Genomic DNA, 18,795 nt, shown 5'->3' with positions numbered 1-18,795 from the left:
GGGATGCTCCCTGTGGCAGTGCAAGAAGGTGAGCTCACAGGTTTGGCTGAGAAATGGAAGGGTACATTTTAGCCTTTTTCTTTTCTTTTCTTTTTTTTAATGAGATGGAGTCTCGCTCTGTCCCCCAGGCAGGAGTGCAGTGGTGCGATCTTGGCTCACTGCAACCTCCGCCTCCCCGGTTCAAGTGATTCTCCTGCCTCAGCCTCCTGAGTAGCTGGGATTACAGGTGCCTGCCACCACGCCCAGCTCATTTTTTGTATTTTTAGTAGAGATAGAGTTTCACCATGTTGGCCAGGCTGCTTTTGAACTCCTGACCTCAGGTGATCCACCCCCCTCTGCCTCTCAAAGTGCTGGGATTACAGGCGTGAGCCACCGTGCCCAGCCCATTTTAGCCTTTTTCTTACCAGAACCACACTCAGCTTGGGGGTTAGGGTGGATAGGCTAAGAGGGGAACTTAGCTTATAACCTGTGGAGACAGGCACTCCAGGTGACAGTTCCCAGGCCCTTTCAAGTGACTGGAGCCATGGGATCATTTCTCTCCAAGGATTTGTGAGTAGAAGTGATGTGTATCATCTCCCAGGTGAACAGGTTCGGCCTTCCCTACATGCTCCAAGGGTACAGTGAAGAGCAGAGCTACAACAGGGATGGGGCCTGGATCCCTGAATCACTGTATGGAGCAGAGTGCAAACCAATATATAAGCAACAGCAACACCAACACAGGACAATCGACTGTGAGTAAATACATTTTTTTTCTTTTTTTCTTTTTTTTTCTGAGATGGAGTCTCGCACTGTCACCTAGGCTAGAGTGCAGTGGCACAATCTCGGCTCACTGCAACCTCTACCTCCCAGGTTCAAGCGATTCTCCTGCCTCAGCCTCCTGAGTAGCTGGGACTACAGGCACGCATCACCACACCTGGCTAATTTTTTGTATTTTTAGTAGAGACGGGGTTTCACCATGTTGGCCAGGCTGGTCTCAAACTCCATGATCTGCCTGCCTCAGCCTTGCAAAGTGTTGGGATTACAGGTGTGAGCCACCACGCCTGGCCCATGAATAAGTATTTATTAAGTCTCTGTGATTTGGGGGTCATTACGACAGACTGCCTGCTCAAACACAGTGAGAGAAAAAGAAGCACCAGTTTCTCTATCTACAGGGAGCAGTTAAGTTTATGCGCAGGGAGCAATTAAGTTTATGCGCAGAAAATGGGAATGATACTGTAATCTTGAGAATAAATGCAATCAATGAAAAGATCACCTTATGTAGCCCAAGGAGTTTAGTCTCCTTTGCTCAGACAGACAGATCTTTATTAGTGTTTTCAACTTATTTTGATCACAACTTCCCAGCAAGAAATACGTCTTACATTGCAACCAGTTCTCACATTTAGATGTATGGGTGAAAAGTTTCACAAAACAGTATTTGCCTTTACTACATGATGCATTCTGGCCTACTTTATTCTGCTTCATTGCTGTGTAATGCTGGTGGCCACTTGCTAATTGACTTCCCATTTTACTAATGGGCTGGGACCCACGGTCTGAAAACCCTGCCTTAGGCTGCAAGCATTTCTGTGATCTCTGCGAGCTACTCCATACAGGTAAAGACACGTGAGGTAAACTAGGAAACAGCTTCTGCTTTTGCAGATTAGAAGTTGACATCACGGAAGTACGAAAAGGCTAAACAGCTGACAAAGTTTCCACTTGAGCAACCCTGGGGAGCGCAAACAGGAGGAATCTGGGCAAGGGTGACTTTAAGAAAGCACTGGCAGATCACGCACTTTAAGGCAACTCTACACTGCACAATGTCAAATAACCTAGCATGGGGCGGCACTAAATGGCTGCAGGAAAGCAGAGTCTTCTTCCACATCCGGCGGCTCCCCTCGGATGCGAGCGCTGGCCCAGGGTGTGTTTACAGAGGTGAGGGCTTCCCGTGGACCCTTCTCGTTGGGAGCGCTTAGCCTCAGGAGTGGATTCAGGGCACAGGCAGAGGACGTCCACAAACACCACAGGAAGCCGCCACCCAGGGACGTGGAAAGGCCCAATGCCTCGTCTGGGATTCATGGCCGGCAGGGCGGCCCCTCCGGGACGGGACAGCACAGCGACTCACCTCTGCGCCTCTGGGGGTGCGGGGACAGCCTCGGCCTCCACGCTCTCTGGGGGCCCGTCCGCCCCAGCCCCCTCCTGGGCTTCGCGGGTGGACGGTTGGGGGCCCCGGGCGCCCCCCAGCGCGTAGCCTTTCTCCTTCTCGTGGGTCTTCTGGTGCTCGGCTAGGGCCAGGCTGAAGTGGAAGGTCTTCCAGCAGCCCTGACAGGCGTAGCGCTTCCGGCCGCCATGGCTGCTGTGGTGCTCCATGAGGTGCGAGAGCCACGCGAAGGCCTCCCCGCACTCGCCGCAGGCATAGGGCTTCCCGCGGGACAAGCCCAGCTCGTCAGCCCCGGGGCCCTGCCCGACCTCGAGCCCTGCGCTGTCGCCGGCGCTGGAGACGCCCTCGAGGCTCTGCCCGTCCCCATCCTCGGGGTGCGGCCTCTTGGTTCCCAGCCTCTCCGCGGCCCTGTCCAGGGCAGGCTGCTGGATGACGGACTGCCTCTGCGATCCGGTGGCAGAGTCGGACTCCGCGTCTTGGGGGTCCTGCGGGTCCGGGGCCTTGCCAGGCTGCTCTTCCTCCTCCTCAGTGGTGCCCGACGGGGGATCGGCAAGGGCGTCCCCAGGGGGCGCCTCCGTAGGCAGCTCAGGCAGCACCCCCGCGGGGGCGGCCTCCTCGCAGGCGCACCCAGCGCTCTCCTGCCGCCTCCCGCCTTCTGGAACAAGGTCAGAGCCCTAGCATGAGCGCCCCGCCCAGGGCCAGGGAGCGGAGGACCCAGCCGAGCCTCAGTTGCCGGAGCAGCGCACAGGGCTCCGGGCTCTGGATCCCCGCGGGGCTGACGGCTGTTTGGAAGCAGCGCTGTCCCTCCCAGGCAGCCCTGCAGCGCACGCCCCACGCCTGCTGCTGCAGATGTGGGACCTGGAGGCCTCCAACAACGGAGGCCACCGACAGGACAGGAAGGACAGCCCCACTGAGCCCAGGCTCTGGAAACCGCGCCTTTGGAGGTCTCCATCCAGCCACTAGCTTGGCCACGAGATGCACGATGCAAGGAGAGCCTGCTCAGAGCGCACCCTCCTGGAGGGAGAGGCCCGGCTGCCAGCGAAGAGAGTGGGGTCAATAGCTAAGGCCAAACGCCCCAGCGACAAGTCCCCTGGCGACAGGCACCCGGGGCCCTCCAGCCCGAGTCTGCCTCTAGGTGTTCTTGTTGGTGTGCTGGCACAGAGCCTCCAATGGGGCAGAACGGCCACCCCCTGGGACAAGTCATACACACATCCTGGCAACTAACACCACTGCCGTTTCCACTGACCAAGTCTTGGGGTGGTCTGTCATGCAGCAAGAGACCATGGACGTAACTGGATTCCTGCCTCACTCAGACACGGTGGTGGGAAAATGGTGCAGCAGTCGATGCTGAGGTCTTTGCTGGGGCTGATGGTGCTGGGAGGGGCCCCCTCAGCCTCTGAAGCAAAAGCAAACCCCACCCGGCCCTAACACCAATTCAACCCAACCTCACCTGGGAGGCTGCTTCCTTGTGGATCTCTTTCCACCAACCGGAGTTCCTCAGTGTCCAGCCTGGAGGCAGCGTCAGGCTGGGAAAGCTGATACCCTGAGTGGGGTTAAAAAACAAAGAAATAAGAGGCATCAACATAGAGTAGCTGATGGGCATTGTGTGTCATGGGCCAGCCAGGGCAGGCTGCAGCCCACCTCCTCTTCTCTGTACTGGGACCCCCACCAAGGCCACCTCCCTGTTAGGCCCCTGGACAGTGGAGCAAAGAAGAAGGCGAGGCTGGAACGGCGACGGGGCAGGCGGAGGCAGGACTCAGGGAAAGCAAAGCTAAAGACAGACATTAAGACAAAAATTGCTCAGGAGTCTGAGTGGGGGGGCCTCCCTAAAAGGAGGGTTTCTGGGGCAAGAACGTCTACAAAAGAGGAGACCCTTGATCAGGCCATGCAGGTGAGGCCCTGTCTCTGGAAAGGAGGGTGGCAATGTGGGCGCCTTGGGGCCAAGAGGCCTTTCCAAATTCTGAGGCTTCAGTCCTATAGGCAGGGCCTGGGCAGAACTCAGATGTTTAGATCAGAAAGGGTGGGGGCTTCGGCAAATAAATTCAAGCTCCAACACGTGCAAGTTCAAATCCATGTAAGACATCACAGTGTCCCAGCCAAAGTCCCTGGGGTCACAGTCTCCTGCACCAACCCCTGCGGAAGGGGATGGGGAGTGGGGCGTGAGCCCGAGGCAGGTGAGTCTCACCCCACAGGAGCAGCTTCCGGTAGCTCTTCAGGTTCTCCTCGGCAGGGTCCAGGTGGCCCCACTCCCCCAGGTGCTGAGGCTCCTCTGGAAAGGACTTCAGCTTCTGAAATAGTACAGCCGTGGCTGAGACCTCCCACTTGCCCTAGAGAAAGGAGGACCCGCCGCAGCCCCACAGCCACAGGAGCAGGCTAGGAGCTAGCCCTGGCCAGGAACTCTAACCCGGGTGCACCGCAGGAGGCAGCCCCTTCGCACCACAAAGCTTCCGCCCTCACGCTCCCACCAGGGTGGGTTCTGGGCCTCAGCGCTGTGGACATTTGGGGCCACGGCCCTCTGCTGAGCACTGGTGATGGGGAGGGGGATGCCTCTAAGCTGAGGCCAAGGCCCCTCCCCCGGGACTTGTGCCCACCCACCTGCTCGGTGTTGGCAGGGCTGGCCTCTTCGGTCTTTGCTTCTCTGACCCTCCTCTGTTCCAGAAACAGGGGGTCCGGAGAAAGCCAGGCTGGGGAGAAGGGGAGGCAGAGCTGAGGCAACGAGCTCCCTGTGGCCAGGTGCCCCCAAGGGTCAAGGAGCCCCCGCTGCCTACCACACAGGCCCCGGTGTGCTTCTGTGACAGCAGCACCCAAGGCTCAATGGACACTACACCTGTCCCTGATTTACAAAGCAGCGCGGTGGCCACAGGGCTTGGGTGGCCCCAGAGATGCCCATTCAAGTCCACTAGATTCGTGGAAATCTTTTTTGGTTTGTTCGTTTTTTAAAGACACGGTCTTGCTCTGTCACCCAGGCTGGAGTGCAGTGGCACGATCTTGGCTCACTGCAACCTCCAACTCCTTGACTCAAGCGATCCTCCCACCTCAGCCTCCCAAGTAGCTGGGACTAAAAGTGCACACCAGGCTAATTTTTGTATTTTTTGTAGAGATGGGGTCTCCCTATGTTGCCCAGGCTGGTCTCGAATGCCTGGGCTCAAGCGATCTGCCCGCCTTGGCTTCCCAAAGTGCTGCGATTACAGGCATGAGGCACTGTGCCTGGCCTTCGTGGAAACCCTAAAAAGCAACACCACATAGTGCTGGGCTGTATCCGGGCCAGTGGGCACCTTCCACGCTGGTCATGAACAGCCACAAAACTTCTGGAAAACCACACGGAAGTTTCTATTTTATGTGAAATGTCGAACTCACACGCCATTTGCCCAGCGGTCCTCAGGAGCCCACCCACAGTGCCCAGAGCCTCACATATGGGCACAAAAGTCAGGAGGTGTCACAGCAGCTTCACTCCAAGGGGCAGAGAGCCCACCTCTAGGATGGGGATGGGCTGAGCACGCGATGCTGGGCAACTAAAGAACCAGACCCAACCACAGCCTGGGGGACCCACCCCATTCAAACAGCAAGCACTCAGACACAGCACACCACATACACAGAGCCCCACCCCAGGCCCTGATTGTGCATGTGTGATGTGCAGGGAGACATGAGGGGACGTGCATCTGGACACTGGAGACCCTTTATTTTCAGAGGGTGTATGGTGGGGGGTTGGGAGATTCTTTATGTATTGATGTTTTTTCACTATTTGTGGTAAGTATGGATGATCTGCATAATCTCTGAAGACTAATTTAATAAACAATGTCTAACATTCAGAGGAACTACAGGAGGAAGTCCCAATGATAGCATGGACCACGGGGCCCCTGACTCCCTGGCTGCCCTCCTGCCCTCTCCCAACCACAGGCCTCTGCCCACCACCCCACCTAAGGCCCAGCAGAGGCTGCCAGGCTGGCTGGGCACTCACGTGTCTCAGAAGGTGCCGGGATCTCCCCAGCTCCGGGGGCCTGGCTGGGGCTCGCGAGCTCGCCTGGTAGCAGCAGAGGGTCCATGTGCCTCTCGTACACTCCATCGCTAAGAATTGAGGATGAGCCCGCAGGGGAGCCCAGCAGCATCCCTGTCAACAGTGGAGGGACCCCAAGAGGTCAGGACACGTGCCAACAACAATCACACAGTTAAACCACAGGGACCTGCAGGCTCCAGGGCCACATCACTACCCATCCTGCCCCTCATCCTTGGACTAGGAGACCTCCGGCCTGCAAAGTACCCAGAATATTTACTGTTAAGAGGCTGGGCTGGGTGTGGTGGCTCAAAACTGTAATCCCAGCACTTTGGGAGGCCGAGGCGGGCAGATCACGAGGTCAGGAGATCGATACCATCCTGGCCAACATGGTGAAACCCCGTCTTTACTAAAAATACAAACATTAGCTGGGCATCGTGGCAGAAGCCTGTAATCCCAGCTACTTGGGAGGCTGAGGCAGGAGAATTGCTTGAACCCAGGAGGTGGAGGTTGCAGTGAGCTGAGATTGCGCCACTGCACTCCAGCCTGGTGACAGAGTGAGACTCCGTCTCAAAAAATAAAAAATAAAAGAGGCTGGTCCCTTTCCCTCATTCTTCTGGCTTCCTTACATCTAGATGGCAGGAGCCCAAGCATCTGTCCCGGCCCCTGAGGACCAAGGAGCTGCCTCACCAGCATGGGGAACTTAACTATCTCAGGCAAGCCATGGCTGGCACTGGGGCCTTCCAGGATCCCCTCCCCATCTCCTCTGAGCCATGCTTCTCCTCTGGGACAGCCCACCTGGCTCTTCCAGGACATCAGCAAGGCCCTCCACCAGGGAGGCTGCCTTCTTGCAGCTCTCAGGGTACTGTGCCACCACCCAGGGCCGGACCTTATCAGGCAGGATGCCCAGGAACTGCTCCAGCACCAGCAGCTCCAGCATCTGCTCCTTGGAGCGCGCCTCAGGCATCAGCCACTGGCGACACAGCTCATGCAGACGGGCCAGGGTCTGGTGGGGACCGGCAGCCTCCTGGTAGACAAATTCCCGGAAACGCAGGCGGGAGAACTCCAGGTCAGCAGGGGTCCTCTCAGGGATGGTCTCGGGTTCTTCCTGCTGGACTCCGGCTGCTGACCCTGGCGTGGGCAGATCCGGCGGGACTGGGGAGCTCCTGGGGGAGGCAAACGCCTTCTCCAAAGGCAACATCTTTCCAAAACGGCACTGGAAAATGTGACTGTCTAGCCGGGGACAAGGTGGCTCCAAAGGAGAGGTGCCAGGGATGACCAGATGCCCAGTGGGCTCAGGTGGTGCCAGAACCCACAGACCTGCAGAGGACACGGAGAAGACAATGGCCTTGCATAAGGCCAGGGCGCAGCCAGCCCAGCTGCCAGAGAACAAAGACACCACACCCAGGGTTCAAGCAGATTTCCAAGAAACCCGCTTGTTAGGCATCAGTAGAACCTCACAGTGTTGTACTCGTGTAGATAAAAAGTAACATCTAAGTGGAGGGTAACTCGTTCTGTGCATTACCAGAATTTTTTTTTTCTTTGGGACCGAGTCTCCCTCTGTCACCCAAGCTGGAGTGCAGTGGCGCAATCTCGGCTCAATGCAACCTCTACCTCCCGGGTTCAAGCGATTCTCCTGCCTCAGTCTCCCCAGTAGCTGGAATTACAAGCATGCACCACCACACCCAGCTACTTTTTGTATTTTTAGTAGAGATGGGGTTTCACCATGTTGCCCAGGCTGGTGTCAAACTCCTGACCTCAAATGGTCCACCCGCCTCAGCCTCCCAAAGTGCTGTGATTACAGGTGTGAGCCACTGCGCCCAGCATCATTACTAGAATTTTTAAAAATCAGTCATGAACAGGATGAAAATGAAAAGTTACTTGACAATCTCTTATGTAAACCTAGATGTAAAAACCTTGAAATAGGCCAGGCGCGGTGGCTCACGCCCGTAATCCCAGCACTTTGAAAGGCTGAGACGGGTGGATAACCTGAGGTCAGGAGTTTGAGACCAGCCTGACCAACATGGAAAAACCTATCTCTACTAAAAATACAAAATTAGCTGAGCGTGGTGGCACATGCCTCTAATCCCAGGTACTCGGGAGGCTGAGGCAGAAGAATAGCTTGAACCCGGGAGGCAGAGGTTGCAGTGAGTCAAGATTGTGCCATTCCACTCCAGCCTGGGCAACAAGAGCAAAACTCCGTCTCAAAAAAACAAAAACAAAACAAAAAGCCTTAAAATATTAGTAAACCCATCCTAACCATGCATGCTTTATGCATCATTCTAGATTTGTGTTTATACCAGAAATGCAAGATCTGTTTACATTTCAAAGATATATTATGTGGGCCAGGTGCGGTGGCTCACGCCTGTAATCCCAGCACTTTGGGAGGCCGAGGCGGGCGGATCACTTGAGGTCAGGAGTTTGAGACCAGCCTGACCAACCTGGTGAAACCCCGTCTCTACTAAAAATACAAAAATTAGCTGGGTGTGGTGGTGGGTGCCTGTATTCCCAGCTACTTGGGAGGCTGAGGCAGGAGAACTGCTTGAACCCTGAGGCAGAGGTTGCAGTGAGCCGAGATTGCGTCATTGCACTCCAGCCTGGGCGACAGTGAGACTCTCTCAGAAAAAAAAAAAAAAAAAAAAAAAAAAGATAGATTATGGGGATGTCAATTCCTAATAACATTAAGGAGCTAGGTGTCAAGACTGTTCCTCCAGTTAAAACCAGCACAAATCTGAAATAAAATTATTTAGAAAAAAGCGTAGGGAGTGGGGGGCTCCCTCTGGAGGCCACTGAACAACCCCCCCACCCCGCCTCCGTTTCTGGAAATGGTACAGGATGTAGGCCTCGACCAAAGCATCCACAGAACCAGGCGGGAGGGGCAGGAAGTACCCAGGAGCAGGGACAAGGGGGGGGAGGGGGAGGAGACCACAATGACAGAGAGTTCAGGTCCTGCCAATCCGTGCCCCACCCTCAGCTGAATCCCCACATACGGGGCAGCACTATCATTAAGTGGAGCCAGTATCAGGATGAACTCTCTTGATTGTAACTGTGCACCAACAATGAGCTCACTTAACAGAACCCAGCGGATCACAGCTGCCCAGGCCTCCAGTTGGCCTCAGGCTCTCATGTCACTGGCTATGGACACACAAGAGTGTGAACTGCAGCTGTCCACCTTCTCCCAGGACCCACCGGGGTGCCCTCTCTCCTCACACACTCCACCTGCTGCCAGAGGACCCTCAGACCTAAGCATCTGCCTCCTCTGTGACTGAGCGCTTTCTCATTATTTAATCTCTGAGGGCAGGTAAACTGCCCACTTTCCCGTGACTTTTTCTTTTTTTTTTTGAGACGGAGTCTTGCTTTGTTCCCCAGGCTGGAGTGCAGTGGCGCTTACTGCAAGCTCCGCCTCCCAGGTTCACGCCATTCTCCTGCCTCAGCCTCCCAAGTAGCTGGGACTACAGGCGCCCACCACCACACCCGGCTAGTTTTTAATATTTTTAGTAGAGACAAGGTTTCACCGTGTTAGCCAGGATGGTCTCAATCTTCTGACCTCGTGATCCACCTGCCTCAGCCTCTCAAAGTGCTGGGATTACAGGCGTGAGCCACTGTGCCTGGCCTCCCATGACTTTTTCTTTATAGCTCTTTCTGTGAACTAATGAGTTCCCTGTCTGGCTCCATCTTGCTACTGTCCCCATCTGTGGCTTGTCTTTTCACTCCATGCTGTCTTTTGGTCACAGGTAATGTTCTAATGTTTCTTACTATCTAATGCAATCTCTTTTTTTTTGGAGATGGAGTCTCGCCCTGTCGCCCACGCTGGAGTGCTGTGGCACAATGTCAGCTCACCACAACCTCCACCTCCTGGGTTCAAGCAGTTCTCCTCCCTCAGCCTCCCGAGTCACTGCAGTTAGAGGCACTCACCCCTATGCCCAGCTAATTTTTGTTATTTTTAGTATAGCCGGGGTTTCACCATGTTGGCCAGGCTGGTCTCGAACTGCTGACCTCAAGTGATCCACCCGCCTTGGCCTCCCAAAGCGCGAGGATTACAAGCGTGAGCCACTGCAGCCAGCCTTCAACAATTTTTTTTTTTTTTTTTTTTTTTTTTTTTGAGAAGGAGTCTCGCTCTTTCACCCAGGCTGGAGTGCAGTGGCGCAATCTCAGCTCACTGCAAGCTCCGCCCCCCCGGGGTTCATGCCATTCTCCTGCCTCAGCCTCCCCGGTAGCTGGGACTACAAACGCCCGCCACCTTGCCCGGCTATTTTTTTGTATTTTTAGTAGAGACAGGGTTTCACTGTATTAGCCAGGATGGTCTCGATCTCCTGACCTTGTGATCCGCCCGCCTCGGCCTCCCAAAGTGCTGGGATTACAGGCGTGAGCCACTGCGCCTGGCCCCATTTTTTAAATTGGACTTCTGAGTTCAGAAACCCACTTAAAAAGGGTTTCTCTCCCTTAGGATTAGAAATACATCCTCTCCTTTGGGAGGCCAAGGCAGGCAGATCACAAGGTCAGGAGATCGGGACCATCCTGGCTAACACTGTGAAACCCCGTCTCTACTAAAAATACAAAAAAAAAAAAAAAATTAGCCGGACGTGGTGGCAGGCGCCTGTAGTCCCAGCTACTCAGGAGGCTGAGGCAGGAGAATGGTGTGAACTCAGGAGGCGGAGCTTGCAGTGAGCCGAGATTGCGCCACTGCACTCCAGCCTGAGCAACAGAGCGAGCCTCCGTCTCAAAAAAAAAAAAAAGAAAAAGAAAAGAAATATATCCTCTTATTCATCCTCCAGGAACAGAGAATAGCAGATATAAAGGGCCAGACAGTCTCAGTTTCAACTACTCAACTCTCCCTTGTGGCAAGTAAGCAGCCAGAGCCCTGTGTGTACCCACGGGTTTGGCACGTTCTTACACATCTTTACAAAAACAGGTGGCAAGGTGTGGTGGCTCACACCTGTAATCCCAGCACTTTGGGAGGCCACGGTGGGTGGACAGCTTGAGCCCAGGAGCTCAGGAACAGCCTGGGCAACACGCCAAAACTTCGTCTCTACAAAAAATAGAAAAATTAGGTAGGCACAGTGGTGCATGCCTGCGGTCCCAGCTACTCTGGAGGCTGAGGTTGGAGGATCACCTGAACCCAGGAAGTCAAGGCAGCATGAGCTGTGATGGCAACACCGCATTGCAGCCTGGGTAATAGAGTGAGACCCGTCGCAAAAAAAAAAAAATTAGCCAGGCGTGGTGGCACACACCTGTGGTCCCAGCTACATGGGAGGCTAACGTGGGAGGACCCCTTAATCCCAGCAGTTGGACGCTGCAGTGAGCCATGTTTGTGCCACTGTACTCCAGCATGAGCGACACAGCAAGACCCTGTCTCTAATAAATACAAAGAAAACAGGTCACTGCTGGCCTGCAGGTGGGTATGCTAACCCCTGTTCTGGAGCCTCTCCTGATGGGAGGCGTGACGCCAGCTCTACCCCCCTGGCAACGGAGGCACAGAGCTCTACTTGGTGCAGGGACAGAGGTGTAGTCCTGCAGGCATGTAATTCTGGCTTTCTTAGGATGCCAGAGGCATGTTGACCTTGCAGAGAACCTGTCTCCACAAAACAAACTGTGAGCTCCATCATGTGTGTGCACAGAACCTTTCCTCATCAGAACCTCACAATCCCAGGGGGGTAGGAACCAGATGCCACCCCAAGGTGCAGGTGGGAAACTGAGGCACGAGGCAGGCAAGTACTAATGCCGGGACCCCACCTGCAAAGTGACATCCTTCCCTGTCCAGGCCCACTCGCCCTTTAAGAGGCCTCCTGCCCACCCTCCCCTCTACCCTCATGGCCTCCACAGTGGGCAGATCCCAGCCAGCTCCCCCAGCCCCTCTCCTCCTGCTCCAGCTTCCAAGCTCTGAGCATGGTGGAGGCATCGGGGTCTAGGTAGAATGAGCAAGGGTCCTGGGTCCTCGGCCATTGGCAGGGGTGGGATGAGGTGGGGAGGACAGGACACCCTCCGGCTGGGTCACTGGCCAAGACAGTGGGGGACACATGTCAGCCCCTGGGGACAGGAACGGGAGCTCCTCTCCTCTGTGCCCTTCCCCCTCAGCATTACAAGTTGTGAGCCTCTCTGGGAAGCCACCTCTGCCTCCACTTCCTCCATTCACCTGCAAAGCAGAAGCTTCCATGGAACCAGGGGTCTCCTAAAATGCCCAACTCCAAGGAAGCTGCTGCGTCCTGTGAAAACAGCCTCTCCATGCTCATCTCCTTCCTACTGGGACCCTGATGCTCACAGCCAGGAGGGTGAGGCCATCTCAAGAGCCTCCAGAATCTCTGGTTCCGTGTCTTCTCGCCTCCTTCAGCCCCATCCCTGGCCACACTGTCAGAAGGACTCTCCTCTTAGAGATCTCACCGGGGCAGGTGCAGCAGCATACATCTATAATTTCAGAGCCTGGGGAGTCTTAGGCAGGAGGACTGATTGAGCCCAGGAGTTGGAGGCTGTAGTGAGCTACGACTGGCTGCTGCACTCCAGCCTGGGCGACAGAATGAGCCCGTGTCTCAAAAACAAACAAAAGAGACACCACTGGGATCCTTTCCTGCCACAGACTGCTTGAATGAGGCCACACCTCGTTGGAGTCTGGCTTGGGCACTGGGCAAACCTCCGTCCCCCTAATCTTGGGACTGTCCAGGATTTGCCTCAGATGGGATTTTCCTGGAGCCCAGCCCCCCAGCCTCAGCAAATGAAGCAGTCTGCACAAGTCTTGAGCCAGTCCTGTAGGCTTTGCCGCACCCAGAGGCCTGGAATACAGAAGCTGAGGCAGACAGAGCCACGGTGGGTGAGGGGTGGCTGAGCTGAGGGGTCCCAAGCCTGGTGGGTCTCCAGAGTCCTGCAGCAAATCCCCTTCATCCCGGGCTGAGCAGAGCTCAAGCCTGGTCTGGCCCTCCATGGGCCCAGCCCTGGCCACCTGAGGAATATTCATCGCAGCTCTCCATCCCATCACACTCATCGGCAGGGTCTAGCAAACCACCCCACAGCTACGGGCCTGAGGATCAGCCAGGGAAGCTCAATGCATGGGGCATGGTTGTTAATGGGTCGCCGGATATTCCCAGGGTCTGCCCTGGCTTCATCCACAGATCACTTACTCATTATAAAAGGGGGTCAAAGTGCTTTTAAAAGAATGAAAAAACACGGAGTGAGAGTCGTTGTTCACATCTCAGCTGCCTTTTGTGGTCCCTGATCCACTCACCAGGACAGACAGAACCAGAGAGATGTCCTGCGCAACTGGCCTAGGCTCCCCAAAAACCCAAAGCCAGAAATACCCAGGAAGTCACAGATTCAAGCATCATGCACAGAAAACAGCAACTCGATGCGACACGTGGCCCTGCTCTGACTCCAGGGCAGGAAACCATCTGCAGGACATGATGGGATGGGGGAGGTGAAATGGAACCGAGGAGGTGACATGGAACCAAGTGACTGTGCCACTCAGCCTCGCCCAGGAGTCAGCAAGGACATAGGCGAATATATGGGAAAGTGGAAGGAGGGCAGACAAAAATGGGGGAAGTGGGGAGGGAAGGAAGCAGGGAGAGAGGAGACAGGAGAGGAAGGAGCAGGGAAAGCCAGATAGTATGGACGGGGGTAGGGGGGGATTGGGAAAAAGAAGGAGCCCGGGAGGGTGAGAGAAAGGAGATGGGGAAGGAGTGATGGGAGGGTGAGTCAGGCCCCCACCCCAACCCCCGGGTCAGGCCCGAAGCCAGTACACCCACTCTTGCCTCTTCCACGAGAGGTCTCCGGGGCGGGCGCAGGCACCTAACTCAACAGAACCCACCCCCAGGTGACTGGTGAAAGGCGAGATATCCCAAGGATGGGGGCAGCAGAGACAATGCCCATCCTAGGCACCCCTTTGGTCCCCGCACCCTCCACCCCTTCCCTGCTCCAGCCCCTGGGGCCACAGCCTGCCCAGCATCCCCCGACCAGGGACACCCTCATACCCTCAGCCCCCACTTCCTCCCCTCCTCTTCCCTTCAGGAGCCTCCCCCTCCCTCCTCTTCCCCACTCAGAAGCCTCCCCCTCCCCTTTTTCTCCCCTCTCAGGAATCCCCCTCCCTCCTTTCTTCCCCTTCAGGAGCCTCCCCCTCCCTCATCTCTCCCCCATCACGAGCCGCCCCTTCCTGGTCTCCCACCCACAGGGTGCCCTAAGCGCCTCCCCTCCACGAGCCTACACGGGGTGGGGGTTGTACTAGTTCCCTACCTGCCTGCAGGGCCCCTCACCGATCCGGATCTCAGCCACCCCCGGGGGGACCCGGTCCCTGCCCCGCACTCCACGCGAAGGGATGCCAGACCCTCGGCCTCCTGGACGTACAGTGGGGGCTCGCACCCCAATCCCAGGAACACCCTGGCCCCTTCCCCTAACGCTGCCCACTGAGGCGTCCTCACCGTCTGCCCCGTTGGGGTCGTTCCCTGAACCCCGCGCTGCGGCCCCGGGACCGACCCACCTGCTGCGCAGCTACCCCAGGCCGGTCCCAGCCGCCCGGAGCCTCAGTGCGCGATGGCGGCCGGCAAACTGCGCCTGCGCACTGGGCCTCACTGAGGACTACGATTCCCACAATGCCGCGAGGCTGTGCCGCGCAGAGGGGCGAGCAAGGGAGCCGTGACAGGTGACAGGGCGCATGGCCAATCAGACGCGAGCGTGGCCTCCCGGCGTCCCGCCCACTCCGGCGCCTGCGTCATTTTGGGCACCATGGCAACGAAGTAAACAAGCGGGTAAATAATAGACCCCTGACAGCTAGAGACCCGGAGAAACAAAGACGGTGAGAAACAGAGAAACAAAGAAAAAAGACGCGCAGACCGGGAGGGAGAGAAACATAAAGGCCCACAGACGCTCGGAGGCAGACCAAGACGCCATGGGGTCCCCGAAACAGAGATGTACAGTGTCGGACACGGAAAGGGAGAGACCAGCTCACGCTTAGGAAAGGAGGGAGACCAGCCCAGGCTCAAGAAAGGGAAAGACCAGCATGGGCTCAAGAAAAGAAAGAGACCAGCTCAGGCTCAGGAAAAGAGAGAGACCCAGAGAAAAGGAGCACTCGAGGCTGAGACAGATCTGGACAGAGATAGAGAGACAGGGACGAGCAGACCCAGTACTGGGGAGACAAGAGGTGGAGACCCAGAGACACTGATGCGCTAAAATGGGTTCTACAGCTTCAAGGAGTGGATAGAACTCAAAGATTACCCACCCCAGGGATTCAGGAGCTGCTGAAATGAGGGAAACGTGAGTGGCAGCCGAGGTGAGGGCTTTGGCAAAGCCCCGTATAAATGTAGACCCCCTGGAAGGCAGGACAGGGCCAGGAGCTGCTTCCCATTTCAGTTTTCCAGATAGAGGCGCTTATGAGGATGCCATTTTGGTCGTTTTTGTGTGAACTGATTTTTAAAATGTGTATCTGAACAGTTTATATATTTTATTTTAAATGTACATACACCACACATTTTGGTATTCAGTTTTGTGAATTTTAACTCATATCCACCAACAAACTCGGGACAAAGAATAGCTCCACTGCCCAAAAATCCTCCTGCTGCCTCTTGGTAGTCACTCCCTCCCCACCCATAACCCCAGGGAACAGCTAATCTAAGTAGTCCACTGCTACAATTTTGCCTTCACAGTGTCATGTAAGTGGGATCATACAGTATGTGGCCTCTTCAGATTGGCTTTTTCACTGAACATAATTCCTTTGAGATGCATTGTAGTATGTATCAACAGTTCATTCCATTTTATTGATAAGTAGTATTCTATGGTATACAGCAGTTTAAACATTCTCCCACTGAGAGATATCAGGATCGTTTTAAGTATTTTGCTATTAAAAATAAAACTGCTATGAACATTCGTGTACAGATTTTTCTGTGAATGTAAGTTTTCACTTTTCTGGGATAAAAGCCCAAGAGTGCAGTTGCTAGGTCACACAATGAACACGTCCTTATTAGTGCTGTAAGAAGCTGCCATACTCTCATCCAGAGTAGCTGGACCATTTTACACTCCCACCACCAATGAATGTGTGAATCCACTTCACATTTTTATCAGCATTTGTGTTTTGCTATTTATTTTGGCCATTCTGATAGGTATGTACTGATGTATCATTGTGGTTTCAATTTGCATTTCCCTTAATTGCTAACAAGGTTGAGCACTTTCATGATTTTTTTGGCATTTGTATACCCTCTTCATTAAAGTATCTGTTCGTATCTTTTGCCCCTTTTCTAATTTTTAAAAAAATTGTTCAGTTTTGAAAGCTATTTTTTTTTTTTGAGACAAGGTCTCACTGTGTCACTGAGGCTAGAGTGCAGTGGTGCCATCATGAATCACTGCAGCCTTGACCTTCCAGGTTCAAGTGATCCTCACCTCAGCCTCCCGAGTAGCTGGAACTACAGATGCGCGATACCATGCCCAGCTAATTTTTTTTTTTTAAGAGATGGGGTCTCACTATATTGCTAAGGCTGGTCTCAGACTCCTGGGCTCAAGCAATCCTCCCACCTTGGCCTCCCAAAGCGCTGGTATTACAGGCATGAGCCACCATGCCCAGTCTTACCAGTTTATTTTAATGGATATAACTCAGGAACTGCCAAATGGAAGAGATGCACAGCTAAGGTCTGGTCAGCGGCACTGAAGGTGTAGTGCGTCCATGCGCCCTCTGGGTGAGCCATCCTCCCAGCACTCAGATGTGTTCACCAACCCAGCTCTCTCAATCATGGGGCAGAGGGTCTATACCTTCTTTAAGGTGACTACCCCCATCCTGAACATATCTATGGGTCCCACTGGAGTCACTTCATTAGCATAAACTCAGGTGTGGTCGATAGGGGCTCCTTACGAATTGCAAACCCTATTCCTATTATTCACAAAATTCCAAGGCTCTTAGCTCTGTGCCAGGAACCAGGGATAAAGATCAAATGTAAGGGCCAGGCACAGTGGCTCATGCCTGTAATCCCAGCACTCTGGGAGGCCGGTGGGCGGATCACAAGGTCAGGAGTTCAAGACCAGCCTGGCCAACATGGTGAAACCCTGTCTCCACTAAAAATACAAAAATTAGCCAGGCATGGTGGCAGACACCTGTAATTGCAGCTACTCGAGAGGCTGAGGCAGCTTGAAACTGGGAGGCGGGGGTTGCAGTGAGCTGAGATTGCACCACTGCACTCCAGCCTGGGCAAAAGAGCAAAACTCCATATAAAAAAAAAAAAAAAAAGAAAAAAAAAGAAAAAAGATCAAATGTAGGTTTTATTACACCACAGATGGCCAATTGCTCTTGCACCATCTGGAAAAGGCTATCTTTCCTGCATTGAATAGCTTTTGCTCCTTAAAAAAATCAGTCAGGAATATCTTAGCGGGTCTATTTCTGGGTTCTCGATTCTGTTCCACTGGTCTATGTGTCTGCCAATACCATACTGGGTTACCATGGCTACAGAGTAACAACATCAGGTGCAGTTATTCCTCCCACTTTTCTTTTTCTTTTTTTTTTTTGAGACAGAGTCTTGCTCAGTTGCCCAGGCTGGAGTGCAGTGGTGCAATCTCGGCTCACTGCAAGCTTCCCCTCCCGGGTTCACACCATTCTCCTGCCTCAGCCTCCCGAATAGCTGGGACTACAGGCGCCCGCCACCACACACAGCTAATTTTTTTTTTTTTTTGTATTTTTAGTAGAGACGGGGTTTCACCATGTTAGCCAGGATGGTCTCGATCTCCTGACCTCATGATCCACCTGCCTCGGCCTCCAAAAGTGCTGGGATTACAAGCGTGAGTCACCGTGCCCGGCTACTTTTTTTCTTTTTCAAAGTTATTTTAGCCATTCCAAGTCTTGTGCTTTCCCATATACATTTTCTTTATCTTCTTTTTTTTTTTGAGACAGAGTCTTGCTCTGTCGCCCAGGCTGGAGTGCAGTGATGCAATTTCAGCTCACTGTAAACTCTGCCTCCTGGGTTCAAGTGGTTCTTCTGCCTCAGCTTCCCGAGTAGCTGGGATTACAGGCATGTGCTGCCACGCCCGGCTAATTTTTGTATTTTTGGTAGAGACGGGGTTTCACCATGTTGACCAGGCTGGTCTCAAACTCCTGACCTCAGGTGATTCGCCCACCTTGGCCTCCCAAAGTGCTAGGATTACAGGCGTGAACCACCGCGCCCAGCCTTTTTTTTGTTTTTTGAGACGGAATCTCACTCCTAACCATGCTGCTAATATTTACATGGTCCTGCACCAATGTGTTCATGTAATTTCACATACGTTTTTTCTTTACTTAGGATTGAGTTTCCTATATAGGCCTTCTGAGCAGCCAGAGATCACACACTTAAATGAGCACCTATTAGCTTCTAGGCATATTATGTTTTCTTTTATAAATAAAAGGCTCAAAATGCACACATGCACACACACACACGATACTGACCAAAAGGTATTTCAGTATAAAAGCTAGAGTAGAAGTTCCATAAGGATGGTGACTTTTCCCTGTTTAGGCAGCTTACTAAAAAACCCTATATACTCGGCCAGGTGCGGTGGTTCACGCCTGTAATCCCAGCAATTTGGGGGGCCGAGGTGGGCTGCTCACAAGGTCAGGAGATCGAGACCATCCTGGCTAACACGGTGAAACCCCGTCTCTACCAAGAAAATACAAAAAAATTAGCCAGGGATGGTGGCGGGTGCCTGTAGTCCCAGCTACTCGGGAGGCTGAGGCAGGAGAATGGTG

General features: G+C 54.1%; 1 protein-coding gene across 3 annotated transcripts; it reads right to left on the bottom strand.

Moving 5' to 3' along the window:
- Positions 1 to 1,253: 1,253 nt before the first annotated feature.
- Positions 1,254 to 14,773, bottom strand: ZSCAN18 (zinc finger and SCAN domain containing 18). 3 transcript variants are annotated; one of them, XM_003277212.2, is made up of 7 exons: positions 14,584 to 14,773; positions 6,924 to 7,445; positions 6,093 to 6,242; positions 4,730 to 4,818; positions 4,320 to 4,422; positions 3,585 to 3,677; positions 1,254 to 2,789 (listed from the first exon to the last, which is right to left on the bottom strand). In XM_003277212.2, the coding sequence occupies exons 2-7, from the start codon at positions 7,324 to 7,326 to the stop codon at positions 2,095 to 2,097; spliced, it is 1,533 nt and encodes a 510-aa protein (XP_003277260.1). In that variant the 5' UTR covers positions 7,327 to 7,445; positions 14,584 to 14,773; the 3' UTR covers positions 1,254 to 2,094. The 3 variants fall into 3 exon arrangements, with proteins under 3 accessions (XP_003277260.1, XP_030675330.1, XP_030675328.1); XM_030819470.1 differs by having other exon boundaries at positions 1,254 to 2,786; XM_030819468.1 differs by having other exon boundaries at positions 14,525 to 14,695.
- Positions 14,774 to 18,795: the final 4,022 nt, after the last annotated feature.

This window comes from Nomascus leucogenys, chromosome 10 (assembly GCF_006542625.1).
Source record: "Nomascus leucogenys isolate Asia chromosome 10, Asia_NLE_v1, whole genome shotgun sequence".
Taxonomy (NCBI): domain Eukaryota; kingdom Metazoa; phylum Chordata; class Mammalia; order Primates; family Hylobatidae; genus Nomascus; species Nomascus leucogenys.
Note: the sequence above shows the minus strand (reverse complement) of the source record. Positions and strands in the feature narration are given on the sequence as shown.

Coding starts and splice junctions, on each gene's coding strand:
- ZSCAN18 (XM_003277212.2), bottom strand. CDS start 7,326: ATGTTGCCTTTGGAGAAGGCGTTTGCCTCCCCCAGGAGCTCCCCAGTC. Junction 4,423..4,729: donor GCCCTGCCAACACCGAGCAG/GTGGGTGGGCAC, acceptor GTACTATTTCAG/AAGCTGAAGTCCTTTCCAGA. Junction 3,678..4,319: donor CCGGAAGCTGCTCCTGTGGG/GTGAGACTCACC, acceptor AACCCCACTCAG/GGTATCAGCTTTCCCAGCCT.